At 38.3% G+C, this 18,966-nt stretch overlaps 1 protein-coding gene across 1 annotated transcript; it reads right to left on the reverse strand.

The window, feature by feature from the left end:
- Positions 1-13,246: 13,246 nt before the first annotated feature.
- Positions 13,247-18,144, reverse strand: PRMT6 (protein arginine methyltransferase 6). Its single transcript, XM_049700831.1, has 2 exons — positions 16,855-18,144; positions 13,247-14,642 (listed from the first exon to the last, which is right to left on the reverse strand). The coding sequence occupies exon 1, from the start codon at positions 18,075-18,077 to the stop codon at positions 16,950-16,952; it is 1,128 nt and encodes a 375-aa protein (XP_049556788.1). The 5' UTR covers positions 18,078-18,144; the 3' UTR covers positions 13,247-14,642; positions 16,855-16,949.
- Positions 18,145-18,966: the final 822 nt, after the last annotated feature.

The raw sequence follows: 18,966 nt of genomic DNA on the forward strand, positions 1-18,966 counted from the left end.
TCCATAAACTGACCTGCCAGCCTCTATTTGTGTGCATCTGGCCTGCCTTCCCTTCTTTACGCCCAGAGAAGTACTCTTCTCCCATGAAAGTCTTCCTCCTTCGCTGTGGATCTGCATTGTCACCTTTCAAGGATTTCCCTCCTTCTGTTTTCCTCCTTCATTATCAATATTTCCCTTTCTACTAGATCATTTCTATCAACATCAAGCATGTTCTCTTATCTCCTCTCTTAGGAAAGAGAAACCACCTCTTTTTTCACCCCAAATCGTCCTATAAACCTCACATGTCACTGCTCTTCACAGTGAAGCTTTGCAAATACATTGTCTTTATTCACTGGATCCATTTCATTCTTTAACTCACTCCACTTCAGCTAAGTTGGAACTCCTCTTGTAAAGTTTACTAAGTTTATTTATGATGTCAAATGCAATGAATACTTTTCGTATGTTTGACCTCTCAGCCACATCAACACAGTTCTCCATACTACATGAACTAGCTTTCTGATTGTAATGCTTGCCTAGCTTTCTGAACTCTTCACTCTCAAGTCATCTGGGATGTCCATCCTCTAAATTTGGAACTCCTCAGACTCAAACATTACTTGGTTTTAAGTCATACCTGTATGCTTGACTCCCAAATTTAGACTCTCAGTTCTCTCTTTTGACATCTACATTCATATCTAACTATCCAACCGACTCTTCTATTAGGATACCTAACAGGCACTTCAGATATATTAGACCTTGAGATGGGCTGAATAATGGCCCCCCAAAATGTCTATGTCCTAATCCTCAGAACTGTGAATATGTTACCTTACATGGCAAAAGGAACTTTGCAGGTGAGACTAAATGAAGGATCTTATCCTGGATTATTGTCCTGGTAGGCCCGATGTCATCAAAATGGTCCTTATAAAAGGGAGAAAAGAAGGTCAAAGCCAGAGAAGGTGATATGACCATGGAGGCAGAAGGAGAAAAGAGGGAGCGGAGCCAAGGAGTGAGGACAGCCTCTAGAAACTGGAGAAGGAAAGGAAACAGATTGTCCCTTGGAGCCTCCAGAAGGAATCAGCCCTGCTGACACTTTGACTTTAGCTTAGTGAGACTGATTTTGGGCTTCTAACCTTCAGAACTGTAAGAGAATACATCGTGTTGCTTTAAGATGCTAAGTATGTGGCAATTTGTTACAGCACCCATAGAAAACTAATACAGGTCTCAGTGTTGGAAATTAAATTGGGTTTTTAATCCATCCCCAAACCTGCTTCTCTGTAGTCTAAACTAATTCAGTAAATGGCACTATTATTTATGCAGTTTCTCAAACCAAAAACCAAGGAATCACCATTGATTTCTCTTTTTTCCTTCACCTCTTCCTCCAATTAATTAACAATTCCTATTAATTTAAATATATCTCAAATATGTATATTTCACTATGGCCACCTTTGCCAAGTTACTGTCTTTCTTTTCTGTGGAACCTAAATGACCTTCTAAAAATGATCTTTTAGGGAAAATCTCAAATATACACAAAATAAAGGAAATAGTATAATGAACCCTGTGTACTCATCACCCTGGTAAAACACTTACCAGTATATGTTGATCTTCTTCCTTCTTTCACCTCTCCTTTTATTTTCCTGGAGTATTTTAAAGCAAAACCCATGTATCTTGTCAGTTCACCCACAAATACTTCATTATATTTCTCTGATAAGAACATTTTTTTGAAATAACCTCATTGCCATTTTCATACCTAAAAAGTAAACAATAATTTCTTAATATTTTTGATACAATTCATATTTGAATTTCCCTATTGCCTCAAATATGATTTTTACAAATGGTTCCCTTGAATCAGATCCGGTTAGGTACTCTTATTGCATTCAGTTGCAAGAGTCTCTTAAGACTCTTTTAGTCTATAAAACCACCCCTCCCCATCACCACTGCCTTTCATGCAACATTGATTTGTTGGAGAAATTAGGCCATTGTTTTTCTGTAGACTTCTCAGATTCTGGATTTGGCTGGTTGCTTCTTCATCGTATTAACTTATTCCTTCATTCCCTTTACTTTCCATAAATCTAGAGGGCTGACTAGATTCAGATTCAATATTTTAGGCAAGTAAGCTTCCTGTTGCTTTCATCATGTTTTAAGACACATAGTAACTGGTTTTCCCAATTTTAGTGCTTAGTACATTTGATTCTGAGCATGTCAGCCTGATTCCTTCAATATAAAATTCTTCATTAACCACTCCCACCCTGGTTTGAGCAACTATGGATAATCATTGCAGAGATCTATTATTTCATTGTGGGTTGCGAAATGATGATTTTCTCATTCTATCATTTCTACTGCTTTATTTGCTGGAATTCTATAAATATTAAGAACTTTTCTTCACCAGTGGTAAAGAATCTGCCTTGCAGTGCGGGGGACGTGGGTTTGATTCCTAGTCAGGGAACTAAGATCCCACATGCCTCGGGGCAACTAAGCCCGCGTGCCACAAAATACAGAGCCCACGTGCCCTGGAGCCTGCGCACCACAACTAGAGAAGAGCAAACCTGCGCACCACAGCTAGAGAGAAGCGCACGCACCACAACGAAGAGCCCGAGCACTGCAAGGAAAGATACCGCATGCCTCAACAAGAATCCCGCGTGCCTGCCGCAACTAAGACCCGACGCAGCCAAAAATAAATTTAAAAAAAAAATGGTTTCAAAATATATTTTGGGAGTAAAGCCCTCAGTATTTATAGCCAATCAAATGTGCCAAAGATGTCATATGAGTTAAGACTGACCTCTAATTTTCTGGTTTGAATAACTAACTGGTGGATAGAGGAGCAATATACTGAGACAGGAAGCCTTTGTGGAAACCAGCCATGGGGGAAGATGAGATAATCAAGGAGATATTGTAGGAAGTAGAAAATAGGGCCTCCATCTTGTTCATTACAATAACTTTTGAGATAAAAGGTGTTCTCAAAACAAGAAATGAGTTTTCTAAAATTTTAGAAATGGGAGAATATCTCAGCAAGTATTCAACCAGTTTCATATTTGAAATACCACATCTAGCACCCCAGTCATGTTGCAACACTGACTCAGGCGGCAACAGCAAATGTTATTATAGCAGCACATTCATCCTAAAAGTTAAGGGTCTGTCAGTATTTCCATTATAAACTCCAATTCTCAGGGGTTTATAACTTGGCTATTTTCAAATCACATCAGGTTGAAACTTGCAAGTAATAAAACATTTTAAAAAATAGATTTAATGCATTTTTGTCAAGATCTAGTTAAAATATTGCCTAATATTTCTGAGATAAAGTGACCTACATTTAATATATTGTGAGACAAATGTTTAATTAAAAACACTTCCTATTTTAAGGTTTCTGGAAATAATTACACTTTATAATAACATTACATTTCAAATGGATAGACTAGATATGGATGGACCACAAACATTACACTGAAGCAATTTTAACACATTATAGCAGAACTTGGCTTATGCATTGCAGTTTTGGATGAATTTCTTCCCAGTAAAACTTGTTGTAAATTGGTTAAGGTTTTATTTGAGGAACAGTAACATGTTCAATTTTATTTTATAAATAGATATATATATATTTTTTTTGCCAGACAGAACTTAGTCTCAAAGTTATTGTTCAATTAAAAATATACCATCTTCTCTTTGGGATACAGTATTTTGATTTCCTTTTAGTAATAGAATTTTCTAACATATGGGATGCCAAGTTCATCTAAGCCCTTTGTAAAATCAGTTAAGCCAGGAACTGTGCCTTAAAGTACAAAAACACTCTTCCCTTATGAGGAACAGGAAGAAACAGAGAGTGTTATAGAATAAAAACAATCAAATATTATATCCTAGGCAAGGTGCAGCATGTAAAGATGAATAAGGAAAGTTCTTTGCCCTCCAGAACAACAAAACTACACGAAAGCAGACACAGGTAAGACCCCAAAGAGTGAAGCAGGTAAAGTATAATGAGAGATTGTGAAGAGATTCCTTCCATCAGGGAAGAAAAGGAAATAGAATGGGAGGTGGAACTGAAGCAGGATCTTAAAGGTTGAACATGCAAAGGAAAAGGGACAAGATGGGCATTCTAGACAGGCAAGGGTGGCAGCATGAGCAAAGGAAAGGAGCCAGGAATTGCATGATGCTTACTGGGATGATACCACCATATTTCTCAGGAACTGAATCACATTTACCCAGCAGATGTTACCTTCTGGGTCTGTTTCAAGTATTTCTACAAAGTCTGTGTGTGTGCATATGTATGTATATTTGATTAAGAGGGCAAATTAGTTGAATGCAAAATGGACCCCAATGCGTAAATTCCTTGATGATCAAATTTAATCCTAGAAAGAAACTTTCACATTAGGGGAAATTTGCTCATGGATTCTTCCTTGTAGTGAAAAAAGTATTCCAGTCGAATATAGAGAAAACTGATATGATAAAAAAGTAATTTTTCTATATATTTAAAAAAAATGGCATTGGAAACATAACCCAAATGACTCAGTATCAGAATACTCGTCCCATTTTGTTTGGAGAATTTCATTCTTGGTTATAATCTCACTGAAAGAAACCTTTATGTGTGCAAAAATAAGGCCCACAGGATGCATTTATCCATACCATTTAAACATGAATTCAGCTATATTTTAATGTTTTCTTTCTGGAAATTAATACTGCATATTATTTGGATCAATTATCTAATATTTTCTTTTTTCAGGGCTATCTTGAAACTTTTAAAAATTTGTAAACATCTGAAGTTTAAAAACAGTATTCATAAATTTTAAAATAAATTTTTAAATTTTAAAATAAATTTTAAAATATTAAAAATTGTACATTTTAAAATAAAATGTTTGTTAATATTGAGAATAAATAATAATAAATGCAAGCATTAAGAATATAACCAATCTTTTAATTTAAGAGAATAGTGTATGTCAAACTATCTTAGAAACAATTACCCATCATTGAAAAGACTGCATCAGAGTTGGCTTAGGCAGGAAAATAACTGATACAAAACAATACTTTTTGAATCTAAAGTATTAATAATGATAAATTTTGCTTACACTGCTGGTCATATTGTTAGATTCTTTTATTTCTCAGACATTTTGACTCTTCTGTATCTATCTTCTGGGCACTTTTTGACTTTCCAAACTCTCTCCCTTTCTTTTTGTTGAAAATCTATCTACTGCTGTTCTCCATGCATTTTCTTTTACGTAGCTTTCCCTCTTTCTCCCATGTAATCTATTATTAAACTTATACTTTTTCATACTTCTGAAATGCTGAGATAGTTTATGAAAAGCATTGATCCAACTTACACTAAAAGTGAACTCTGGTAGCATTAAGTGCATTCTACGCTTTTACATTGAAAATAAAACAATTCTTATTTGAAGTTGGAAAAAAACAAAACAAATTAAATAGGAATTAAATATCTAAATTTTTAAATTAAATAATGAAAATAAAAGATAATTTGGGAGTATTTCCCCAATTTTCAATTTGGAAAAATCTTCTTAGTCAGAAAAGAAACTCAGAAGCAATTATAAAACTACTAGATTTGGATTCATTAAAATGGAAAAGTTCTGAGTGACCCAAAATTAATGAAGTAAAGGAAATTAAATGAATGAATTATAACACATATGATAGACTACTCCTAATTAACAAAGATCCTCCCAATACCTGTAAAATTCAATAGGAAAATGGGTAAAATAAACAGTAAATTCACAGAAAATGAAATGCAAAGGACCAATGAATATAAGGAAAGATTCTCAACTGCTAGAAGTTAGGGTAATAAAATTAAACATAAGAAGCTAGCATTTTTACCCATAAGATTAAAAAAACAAGATCAATAAAATCTAGGTGAGTGAGGGTATCAAGAAACAGACTTTTTAAGATATTTTTGGTGGGAATCTGTATTATGACAACCTTTCATAAAGCAATCTACCAGAATTTGTTAGAATTGAAAATAAGCAAAATACTTAGGGAAATCTATCCTAAAGATATGAAAATACCAGTATATGAGGTGATATTTATAAGGATATTAATTTGACATTTATTTATTAATTAATTTCTTGAATGCATAAGGAGAAAATAATTTTGTTCTCTATAAAATGTAGATTTTTATTTGGAGAAAATCAATATAGAAGTAAAGAAATGAATAAAATAATTTCAAGTGGTAATAGTGCTATTTGGAAGATAAACATGTGGTGTGACAATTAAGTAAATTAAGAGTTGTAGAAGACAGCAGGATGCTATTTTTATAAAGTTCAAAAACAGGCATACATAAAAGTTGGAATGGAAAATACTCTAGGGGGTGAAACTATGGGTAATATGTTATTTTTTCTCATGTTTGAAATTTGCTGTGATCACCTTGCATTGCTTTCTTGATGAAAAAAATATATACTATTAAAATAGATGAATTTTTTTCAAAATGGTTCTTAGTAAAATCCTATCAAAATATATTGGTATGTAGCCTCACTCCGTGGTTGCTGCCTCTTACTGTAGTCTCTCATAAAGCATATCTTTTATGAGCTTTACCCACTCAGAGCAGTAATTGAGAAGATCCTGCTCCTTTCCTTCCTTGAAGGAAGAAATGCAGACTCATGCTAATGCAAATGGACAAGATCAGGGGTGATCTAATGGCATAGACTGGGCAGCATGGATGATGGCAGTGAATGAAGAGCACAGCAGTCTGTAATTCCTTCAGTGGCCTTTTGGCAGTTTTGTAGGATCTGGTCCACTGAGGCCTGGTGGGGAAGAGAAGACTGGCAGATACTCATCAAACAGTAGTTGGGGAGAAATCTGACTAAACTTGTCAAAATATAGTCTTGGAAAAAAAGTTTTCATCATCTTTAATAAATTAGACCTTGGTTTTATTTTCATTCTTTGTCATAAATTTTAGTCTTTCTCTTTTGTTCATAGAAATCCTGAAAAACCAAAAAGCCAGTCATTCTGAAAGTCCTATCAACCCTTTCATTTGTCTAATGCCTTGCAAAATTTTATTTCTAGAGATTCAACCAACTTCCTCTGACAAGCTTTATTCTGCATGCTCAGGAAAAATTGGGACACCTAGGAAAAGGCTCAATGGCTATAAACTGGCTAGGAATTATTCTAATAGTGTCAAGTTGAATCATTTGCACTGTCCATTAGTGTTATTATCAGTATCCCAGGTATTACTAAAATTTCTGTGTAGACAGTAGAAAGCCATTGATGGATCATGTTTGCAAATAACTCTCTAAGGAGCACTTGTTTCTCAAGCCATTGTCCTTGCCTAGAATGGCTACTCTGTCCTCTTATGTAAGTTCCATTTGATTTACAAGGTCCCTTTACTCAACAAATATTTACTGGATACCTACTTTGTGCCAGATAATGTTTCAGGCAATGTATAGACAATGATGAACGAGAGAGACAAGATTTCATCGCTTGTGAATCTTACGTTGTGAGAAAGACTACACACAAGTAAACAACTGAATTTCAGATAACAAGGGGAAAATGGTATCTGTGGTAGAAAAGAGGATTCTTTTCATCATGGTAATCAAGGAAAGCTACTCTGAGGTGACACTTTAGAAGAGAACTGAGAGAGAGAGAGTGGAACATGCAGTCTAATGAAAGAATGTTCTGGGTGGAAAGTCCCTCAGGGAGATCTTGCCATGATTGTGAATCAGCAAGATGTGGTTCCATTCCTCCATTTTCAGTGAGAAGCTCTGATTCTCCCATTGTGCAGTGACCAAACTCTTATAACAGCAATTGTCTCTGTGATTCATTTGTTATTGAAAGTATGTTATATTATCATACTAGTTGTCTTTAAGAAGTTGAGATGCTTGCTTTCCACTTCAGACACAGCTCCTTCAGGATAGGGACCTTGTCCTATGCTTTTTTTTTTTTTTTTTGCGGTACGTGGGCCTGTCACTGTTATGGCCTCTCCCGTTGCGGAGCACAGGCTCTGGACGCGCAGGCTCAGCGGCCATGGCTCACGGGCCTAGCTGCTCCACGGCATGTGGTATCTTCCCGGACCGGGGCACGAACCCATGTCCCCTGCATCGGCAGGTGGACTCTCAACCACTGCACCACCAGGGAAGCCCTGTCCTATGCTTCTTGATATACCAAAACCAAAAATAGTACTTTCATATAATAAGCATTAATAAACACTCACCGATGATCATGATCTGATGTGATGATCTATGCTGTTATCATGTTTTCAGGGAGCATATCAACTCGACTAAAGATAAAGTTGGAGAGAGGGTAGTGCGAGGTTCTGGCTATTTAAAAACTACATCCGATAAATATATAGCGGTTCTGAAAAAACAAACAAGCAAAACTTAAGAATATGCTGTTTAGGGATATATACACATATAGTAAAATTATGTATATAATTATATATTATACATATATTATATTTAAAATACTTGGTTATGTTAGGTTATGCCTGTTACGTGCAAGTGGAGATGACAATTGAGCAGTTGAATATATGAGTCTGAAACTCAGTAGAAATGTCAGGGATGACAATATAAATTGGGGAGTCATCAGCATATAGATTGTACACTATTTAAAGTAATGAGACTGGATAAGATCACTTAGGAAGAGAATAGAAAGAAGGGTAAGTACAATTTGTAGTAGCAAAGAATTGCAAACAACTATTTATCAATAGAAAATTGGTTGAATAAATTACAGATTATGTATACCATACATTTTTATTTACTCTTACTAAGTTATTTATACATGTCTGACTTCAAGGAATATTCAGGATATATATTTTGACCTAAAATAATTTTTGGAGTAATATGAATAATATGTCTACATATTTGTAAAAAAACTACATAAATATGTGTATGAGTCTACATAGTAGAAAGATACATTCTAAACTAGGAGGAATGGGAGATCAACGTTTTCCTTCTAAATATATTTGTATTTCATTCATGCAGTTTTAAAAAATCTGATGATAAAGAGGGACATAAAACAAATGTGTCTTAACTATTTAGAATGTAAAGGAATCTTAGAATTGATATTTATGACAATAGCAATATCCTATCAGTAATCCACTTATTCTACTTTTTGTGGCTTTGTATCCTTTCCCTTTTTTTTGGGTACATCTGCTCCCCCAGAACTTTGACTCTTAACCTTTTGCACTGTCGACCCTTAGCTGGGGGACTGCCCTTAGGCTGTGGAAACAGTTATGCCTGCCCACATGAGAGCTGGGAAGTGCCTAGGAATTTATGTCCCTCTAAGGTCAGTCATTAGCCAACGTCTGATGGGTGAAAAGGTTTGAATGTTGCAGAGATGCTCTGGAGACAGCATAGGTCACACATATCCCTAATAAGGGAGCAGCATGTGTAACCTATGCTGTCTCCAGAGCATCTCTGCAGGATTGAGACAAAGCTCCCTTTCTTGGGACTTGGCTTAATATCACATGTTAGCCAGATCTCCTTCCCTTCCTAGTCCTGCTTCCCAGCTGTCCTTCTAGCATTTTCTGGGAATACTTCCTGATAAACACTTTTACAAGATCCCAGTCTAAGACAATGACGAGTCTATTTTAAGTGCCTACTGAAGTCACCTTAACTCTTGAGGACACAGGCATCATGGACAGTATATATAGTGTAGTAGTTTAGATGCTCAGAGTTTAGGTGATGAGTTCCAAGCTCTGCCACTTACTCTCCATGTGGCCTTGGGCAAGTCACCCAACTCCATGCTTTGTTTTCTCATCTATAAGATGGGATTGATAATAGAACTACTTTACAGAGCTATTTCAAGGAGTAAATAAAATAATGTACCTAAAGTGTATTTAGCATGTTAGGCACTCAGTAATTATTTAAAAACTAATAAAGATGCTTGATGTAAGTATCATGACTATTTATCTCTATGTATGCTGTGGCATGTCTGACAAAAGAAGTTTCTTTTACATGAAAATTTATGATATGAAGTTTTCCTCGGTATGAAAGCCACTCTTTACAGAACATTATTTTATTATGTATGACTCATATGAAGTAAACAAAGTTAATAAATCATTGATTTTAATGGGATTTTGCATACTATGATTAATATGCCATTATTGCATAAAAACATTCTACATGCTGAGAAGTGTAGCTGGTGCATTAGAATATCATTTGGCATAAAGTTTCAGCATATGCTACTTTCACTATGTGTCCCTATGAATGCTTTAACATCTGGTATAAATCAGATAATGAATCAAAAAATTATATCTCCCTAACAACCACATCACATATTTTAGCACTGAATAATATATCATTTTAATGTCTTGAATAACATCGCTATTTATGGGGGTGGTGCAATGACCACATCCTTTATTGGTCTAGTTTTACTTTTAAGAATCTTGTCTTATTGCTTAGAGCAACTCAATTGTTCTGTCTTCTAACTACATAGAGCACCATCCTGAAGCCTATTTTTTCTTGGACCCAAGACCATGGAATTAATTTATATGTGAACCTATTTTATAATAATGTATGGGCTCTATGAAATTCCCCTGGTTGGGGTTTAAGCAAAGCTAGCTAATATTGAATTCTGTTTATTACAAACTGTACATTTCCTGCTAGTTTCTAATTTTATTTCATATAAAATTCCCCTTGTTGTAATTGCTGTCATTCTCTCTCTGTTTTCCCCTAATTATTCTAACTAGGGTAAATTCTCAGTCCTTCAGGAATTGTGTATTTAGTCTGTGGATTTTCCAAATCCTCTTTTTAATTATTTTACTGTATATACTTAACCATTTAAATGTTTCCTATTTTTATAATTCACCAGATGATAAATAATGGTAGAGTGAGTTTGCATTAAAATAAGGAGTTTGTTATCTTTACAGAAATTCTTGGTAAAAGTCTAGCTCTAGTGAATGCTGTTATCTTTATAGAAATTTCTGGTAAAAGTCTGGCTCCAGTGAATGCATAAGATGAATTTTTTTTACCATTTGGGGTTCTTAATCCTTTCTCTAACATCAAATATAAGTTAAAGTTAAAACTCTGCACTTTGTTGTTTTTTGTTTTTGTTTTTTTGTGGTACGCAGGGCTCTCACTGTTGTGGCCTCTCCCGTTGCGGAGCACAGGCTCCGGACGCGCAGGCTCAGCGGCCATGGCTCATGGGCCCAGCCGCTCCACAGGCATGTGGGGTCTTCCCGGACCGGGGCACGAACCCCTGTCCCCTGCATCGGCAGGCGGACTCTCAACCACTGCGCCACCAGGGAAGCCCTGCATTTTGTCCTTAAATATAATAGTTTCACCAAGAGCAAAGCTGCAAGTGTTTTTTTAAAAAAGGTCTAATGTCACCCCATTCCATACCACCCATTACTAAGCTGCACATCACTTGAGATAATGGAGGTTGGAAGGGTTTGTTCATAAATTTGAGACGATTAGGAAGTTCTTACATAGAAGAGTCTTTGAATAAGTTTAGAATCTAAGCTTAAAGGAGAGATTAAGGACAGGTAACAAAATAAGCAATTATTTTTAATCGATCAAAATAATCTTAGTTATGTTCTGAACCCATGACTTCAGAAAAGCTTACCCTAAGGATATTGTGATGTAGGCAAAGTGTATGCATGGGAATCCTAACCTTTATTTAAGTGCTTCTCTCCTAACTTTCAGGTCTCTTTGACCCCAAGGTATTTTTTATGCTACCTTTGGCTCTAGAAAAATACTGATTATCCTCAATCCCACTATCTAACCACCTTCTGAATACTCAACTATTTTCCTTCCACGCTACACAGGCCAGAATTTCTATTCCCCTTTCCTGTTGAATCTTTCCTGGTGACCAAAATAATAAAATAAATAGATTCATGCTAAAGGGTGGTTACAGCCACCCGTAAGTCTTCCACTCCATTCCATTTTCCTTTAAAAAAAACCCACACTGAAAAGATCCATAAACCCAATGGAATTTTGAAGTACTTTATAATTTCTGAAAATCAAACAAAGGACAGAATGTTGTGCTACAGTGCATGTTTTTGTAAAATAATGAACTCATATGATATTGGTAAGAAGAGGAACAATGTCAAAACATAATGTGGAAGTTGATTGATTCATATGTGACCATTCCCATCATCAATATTTACCACCACCAGATAGCACCCACAGAACACAAAGTACACATACGCAAGTAAATGCAGCTAGCCAGAGGAATATGTCACACCCTACATTCTTCCTCTTGGCTCTGTTCAGCCACATGCTCTATGTCCTAGAAAGGTTTATTAAGCCTTCTCCCCATCTTTGTGCAATTGTTTTGTCTCTGTAACTCTTCCTTATGCTCTTTCATCAAGCTGTCTTATTTACTGCAATGTTTATTTATTAGGGTTAACATCTTTTTAAACTGCTACTATTTTTATTAGAATTAGTGTTCTTAGTGCTCTTGGTTACAAAATTTCATAGATTGTGATGGTCCACCCAACTTAATTTTTCCTTATTTTTAGTGTGTTAATATTGCAGAATATGAAGGTTTTTACAAATACATATATCACGCGACTGCAGGAATGCCTGTAAAGTATTTAAAAATGTGTGGGGAGGATTTCTTTCCATCTCACTTTCCTTTTTCTGTCCTTCCTTTCCTTGCAGGGGACAGCCTATAGAAAGAGAAGGAGGAATTCTGCCCTCCCCGCCCCCAGTTCTATCTATGTATTCTAAATTTCTAAGTGATCGTTTTTAGAGTTAAAAAGCTATCCAACTGAAATCTCCCCAGTCTTTCCCCAAAGTTATTACTATCAATAATGATGAATTTAATTATCAAAGCTCTCCAAGGAGCACAATTCCAATGCTACTGTTGATATCTGAATTTTTATGAAAATTCTCTTTGTGTTTTGTTAGGTTTAGATGCTTTGTTTCAAATCTTTCCCTACAAGCACATATGATATATGAGAAATAGTCTCATTATGTCCTTCCTTCCTCTTTATCATCACCTTAAACTATTTTCACACGCTTTTGGAAGGGGTTTGGCAATCTACAACTCTACGGTTGTGTTTAAGATGCAATTAGGGCCTGTTCTAGGCTTACAAAGAGCTGCAGAATGTTCAAGGTTTCCTCAAGATTGTCTACATGTCTGAGTGTGTCACACATTCAGAAATCTTGATTCTACAAAGTGTAAAATGCTGTAGGTTGGCTAAAAGGATGAGATCCAATCAGCTTTCCATCCATATGAATAACTTTGGACATCACATTTCACAGAAAATAAAGGGGGCGTACATCAGGGTCCTCTGGCCTTTGCTCCAACCTCCTCACCCTCAGAACTACTGCAGGTATTCCAAAAAGGAGGAAAATATCTTAATGCCAGAAAGTATTAGAAGAGAACAAAGATACCTAAATTCCAACAAAACATTAATATTTATTGAGAGGGACAAATCAAGAAAAAACTGGGTTATGGAAATGAGGCCAGATATAAAGCTAAAAACGAAAAGCGCAAGTGAACTATAAATTTGGCTCAGCTTTCTAGTAGCCAGTGTGAGAAGGGTCATCTACCCAAAATATTGTGTCCGTTAGATGAAACAAACCAGTTATATAGAGGACATAGATTTATTTTTGGAACTAACACCATAGAAAATTTTTCTCTGAGGAACTCATAATCTATGTGATGATAAGGAGTATTTTTGCACTTGGGCGAAATTTTAAGAATGAAATTGATAAGAGGGCTGGCTTCCTATCCTTGCTTCAGCAGGGGTAAGATTTAGTTGGAATGAAATCTTTCCAGTATAAAGAATGAATGCAGATTATTGATGTAGGTAATTCTACTCCCCACCATACCCCAGTTTTTTGAGAGTAGGATCTGCTTACTTAACTGTTAGTTGGTGTTTATTAAACCATTAAATGAATGACCGCCTGGTCAGATGTCTCTCTGCTGTCCAGCATCAAGTACCAAGTAGAATGGCAGAGTTTGTCTACCTTTGCTACTATGTTGAGGATTCAGTCCCCTGGGGGAGCCTCAGAAAGTGCCACATTTGATTAGTTCTGTTAGGGGAATGGGAACAGGGAATGCTTCGTGAGTGCCTAGTATTTGTCAACGTGAAGATCCTATATACTGAAGGTGGTGGCTCTTTGAGGCCTGTGAGACAGGTCTCCAGGGAGACTTCCTTAATCTAAGGGGTCTTTTGTGGGTTAGGAATCGAAAGACTTGTGTTAAACTGTCAAGAATTAGTTACATAACCTTAGGCTAAATCCTTCCAAATCTGTGTAACTCCTTTTTCCTAGTATGTAAGGTGAAGATAATTACTTGCCCTCCCTAACACCTACACCACCCAGTCTTTTGCCCATTATTTTTTGTTTATTTTACTTTCTGGTTTATCCTGTGAACATACCTATTTGAAGGAGAAACTATGTTTTACTGGTTTATATCCTAAGCACTTATCACAATGACTATTATATTGTATACCGAATAAAATGTCCATTGGTCCAGTGAGTTAATGAAAATATCTGGAAAGTTTCACAGTGCTAAATAAATGTAAACTCTTTGAGGAAAGCAGGTAGGACTTCACCATGTTTTCCTCTCCTTAGGGCTGGTAAGTTTCTTCCTGTGACCCAAATGACCCTAAGCAATCAGTACCAGTTCATACAGAGCTTGGACAGTGCCTGAATGTTGGTGCATCTCACAACCTCATCCTTCTGGAATAATCCTCACTTCAGGGCTTAGGCTCCTTTGGCTCATCTGGTATCCAGTGTCATACATTGCTCGTCATATACGGCCATGCTCGTACTGTCAAACAACACCTGTAAAAAAATCAAAATGTTGACTAATTTATTCTGAATCACATTTTCTATGTGTCCAGATGCTCCAGGTTTGCATATTACTTTCCCGCAATTACGACAGCAAGAAGTTATTGAGATCTTAGTATGTACCAGGCACTATGTGCTTGCATGTATTAACTCATAGTATCCTCACATTTCTATAGGGCAGGTATGACTGTTACACCATTTGCATGACAGCACTGGAGAAGAAACAGAGGTTAAGTATTTTGCCCAGTCACAGAGTGGTGGAGCCTAGATTCCAGCATGAGCTGTCTGGCTCCAGAGACCAAGGTTTTAACCACTGTGTTATGTTGCCACATGACTAATGGCTTTAGCTGTATTTTTATGACAATCCATCTTACTTTGGGGAAACAGTAACAATAAGAATTTTAAATTCTGTGTAATTATGAAATACTTACCTTTTACTTCTACAGTCACACAAAGTTTTAACTGGTATTCCCTTTGTGTGCTTATACTGGCAATACTGTACCCATACAGCAAAGGGATTGTTATAGGAAGCTAAAACAAACACCAGAAATCTACTCAAAACTGTACACTAAAATGCTAAATAAATGTTCAACTTAAAATACAGTTGACCCTAACATAAGGAAGTAATTTATACCTCTAGCTTAAACCAGGCCTAGCTTGCTATGACTGTACCATTTGCATGAGCTAACTATCCTAACATCAACATGGTGACAACTATAAATGTATTACTTGCTATTCAAGGATCTTGTAAAGTTGATGATTTTGTACATGTATGTTACCCTTCATAATGGTAGATCTCATGTGTTGATACCAAATTTTAGAAAATTAGTTGTAATACTTGAATATTTTAATAAGCAATGAATAAAGGAGAAAACTCAGTTAAAATAACAGAACTACGTTAGAGTACTTCAGAAGACCAGTTTTTCACACCTGTTTTCTACTAGCATACAAAAGCTACTAGTATGAAGAAACCATACATTAAGCATAGTTGAATTATCCTTAAGCTATATTCTGTAGGGGCTGTAACACATGTTCTTAATATGTTCTTAATATGTAACACATATTAAGAACAATATTAAAAAAGGTGAAATCTATAACTCAAACAGTACACAAGACTTACTTCATCTATAAAAATAGAGCGAATGCCAATGCTTTATTTGCCACAGAGATAAGGAGGGAAACATTGGTAAAAATAAATGTGATAACGTGACTCACACTTCATTACAAATGATTTTCCTAAATTCATAACTTTCACATTAAGCTGAGCTAAAAAGAAAAAAACAAACCCCCCAAAAACACTAAAAAACTTTCACTTGATGAAAGTAGGCCAAATCACATGATCCCTCTGAATGAGGGAGTTTAATTTTCTAGCTGAGAAAATATTTTCTGTAATTTAGTAAGCTTAAATAATTCACCCATGATGATAAATAAGCCCTTGGGTCAGGATCAGAAGAAACCTCCTGTATCAGCTTATTTTTAAGCAGTACACAAAAATTTTATTATGGAACATTTTCTTGGTTAAATCTTAAGAGTAAAGACAATTAAAACATCCATACTACTTCACCATCTTTCAGGTCTTTTTCTCCTAAATGTACCTTCTAGATTTCTTAGGTGTGCTGTACAATTCCTTAGGGTGCTAAAGTTCATGAACACCTTACTCCATTAAGTGAAATAAAACTTCACTTAATGGAGTAAGGTGTTCATCAACTTTAGCACGCTAAGGAAGTGTTATTTAAACTTTGTCCTCATTCTCTCCCACGTTACCAGTAGTAAAATTTATTTAAAAAACAATGAGAAAGAAATACCGTAGCCTAGAGGCACCTGGGAAGGAAGGGAATATGGCTCAGGAGAGATATTAGTCATATTGGAGATTTATGGAGTCTAATTATAAACCCCTTTACCCCCTCCCTAGTTTTAGACTTAGGGTGTGAGGTGTCTGGGATGTGCATGGAGCCTTCACAAACTGACATTTTTCTTCCTTTTTTTCCCCTTTTTTGCATGAAACAAAAGAAATACAAGTGCTTGGTACTACGTGCTTTTGAGGCTTAAAGGGCCATTAATAAACACGCTGTTTCGGTCGTTGAGGGGGATCGAAATCACTTTTTAATAAATATCGCCAGAAGAATCTCCTCGAAGGGAGACTGATGTTATTCTCCCTCCCCAGGAGCCCTAAGGGGAAAGGGAGACGGAAGATAATGTCCCCTACTTGCACGTGAGATTTCCCTTTCTCCTCCGACCCCCCTCCGCCTCTACCGCGCAGGTCTGGCCGCCTCGGGAGGTAGCTGGGAGAGAAAGCCACGCTCAGTCCTCCATGGCAAAGTCTTTGGTCTTTTCCTCCTGGTCGCCCACTTTGTAGCGCAGCAGCACGCGTAGGTGACGGTGGTTGTCCTGGGAGGGCAGCAGCGTGATCTCTCCGGAAACGTCCGTATCTTGTTCCACTTGCACAGGCTCGTTCAGGTAGAGGAGTGCCTGCTTCCAGTGCGTGACTGGGTGAAAAGGCGAGGTGGACAGCACCAGGGGTTTCTCCGAGTCCCCTCCGGGGAAGGTCACCTGGAACCAGATGGCAAAGCCGTGCATGTGAGCCGAGCCGTAGCAGCTGAAGCGGAAGCGCCCACCCACCCCCGCTTCCAGCTCCTGCTCCAGGCCGGCGCGGGCCAGCTCCAGCTGAGCAAAGCACTGCGGCCGGGCCAGCACATCCTCGCCGGACAGGCCTTGCACCACGATTTCTGAGTGGCCCATGAGGCAGCGCGTGGCGAAGCTCTCCAGGCAGCTCATGTCCACACCGTAGAGCTGCTTCATCTGGCTCCAGAAGCTTAGGCGCAACTCCAGCATCTGGTCGCTGATGGGCGCCACGAAGAGCTCGGCGGAAGCCGGCAGTAGAAGACCGCCCTCCTTCAGCCACTTGGTCCGCGCGTGGAGCACAGAGCTCAGCATGGACTCGTGCAGGAGTCCGCAGCCCATCCACTCACTCACGATGGCATCCACCTGCTCCGGCAACTCCACCGTCTCCACTGGCCCCGGCAGGACGTGCACCCGGTCCTCCAGCCCGTTGAGCCGCACCACCTCCCGGGCCTGTTGCCAGATGTCGCTGGCCTCCACCGCGTACACGCGCCGGGCCCCGGCCTGGGCACAGAAGATGCTGAGAATGCCGGTGCCCGCGCCCACGTCCAGCACGGTCTTGCCCCGCAGCGCTGCCCAGTTCCGCAGAATGCCCAGGCGGTAGGCATCGGTGCGGACGCGGTCGGCAATCATCTCCTCGTGGACCGATACATCCGAGTAGCACTGGTAGTACAGCTGGTCTCGCTCCCGCCTAGTCCTCCGGGGTCGTGGCAGGGCCACCTCCAGCTCTCCGCCATCTTCCTCTTCAGTTCCCTCCCCTCCTTCGCCGCCGCCCCCCGACTCAAGCTTTCTTCTCTTGGGCTGCGACATCTTGGCGGCTCGGGCCGGCTCCCGGCGTGCGTTGCGCGACGCGGCGGGAGCTCTAGGAAGCGGGGGCTTCTGGTATTTGTAGTGCGCGCTCGTGCCGCCCGCTTTTGGCGGGGCACCGGGCGAGTGCCCGCCAGATGCCTCTGAGTTGAACTCTGCTTTTTTACCTGCTGCTTTGGTGTCGTGGAATCCCTCTCCCACCACCCCGCACCCATATTCTATGATTCTTTACGTTCCTCCTCCTTCCCTTAGATCCTCGATTCTCTTTTGCTTTCACTCCCTTCCTGAAGTGGACACGCCCACTTAAAACTAATAAATCCATGTTCTGTCATGTCTACTCAACTCCCAGATTTTTTATTACACGGAATTATCTGGGCGGCACTGTTCATACACTACCGCCTCATCTGGACAGTTACAACTCTTAGAGCTCTCCAAACGTGGAGATTTGGAAATTGCACTACATGTTTTTCTTCTCTGTTTTCAGGGGAGTTAGGATGCAAAGGTGTAAATGGAACAAAGTTTTCAGGGGAGTTAGGATGCAAAGGTGTAAATGGAACAAAGTAAAAACCCAACAGTGTAAAACCCTGGTTCGGATTCCAGTGAGACCACAAATAAATGGAATGATTAGGGCAAGCTATATAACTACTCTTGCCTTCAGTTACCCATTCACCATCAACAAAGAATCTTCAATGCAGTTGAAAAACTAAGTTTCTGGTCCCTATTTTAGCAGAATGGTTACTTGGCTCTTAGTCCTGCTCTGGTAATTCTGTGGCTCATTCAAGAGTTAAATCTTGGAAAGGTTCAAACCAAGGAGCAGTTGAAAAGCAACAGTGGTGTGATACAGTGAAACCCATTGCCAGGTGTATTCTGGTAACCAATTATTTTTTTTCCC

This window comes from Orcinus orca, chromosome 1, assembly GCF_937001465.1.
Source record: "Orcinus orca chromosome 1, mOrcOrc1.1, whole genome shotgun sequence".
In the NCBI taxonomy this organism is placed as follows: domain Eukaryota; kingdom Metazoa; phylum Chordata; class Mammalia; order Artiodactyla; family Delphinidae; genus Orcinus; species Orcinus orca.

Bases quoted from the DNA above. Each gene is read 5' to 3' on its own strand.
- PRMT6 (XM_049700831.1), bottom strand. From the start codon at position 18,077: ATGTCGCAGCCCAAGAGAAGAAAGCTTGAGTCGGGGGGCGGCGGCGAA.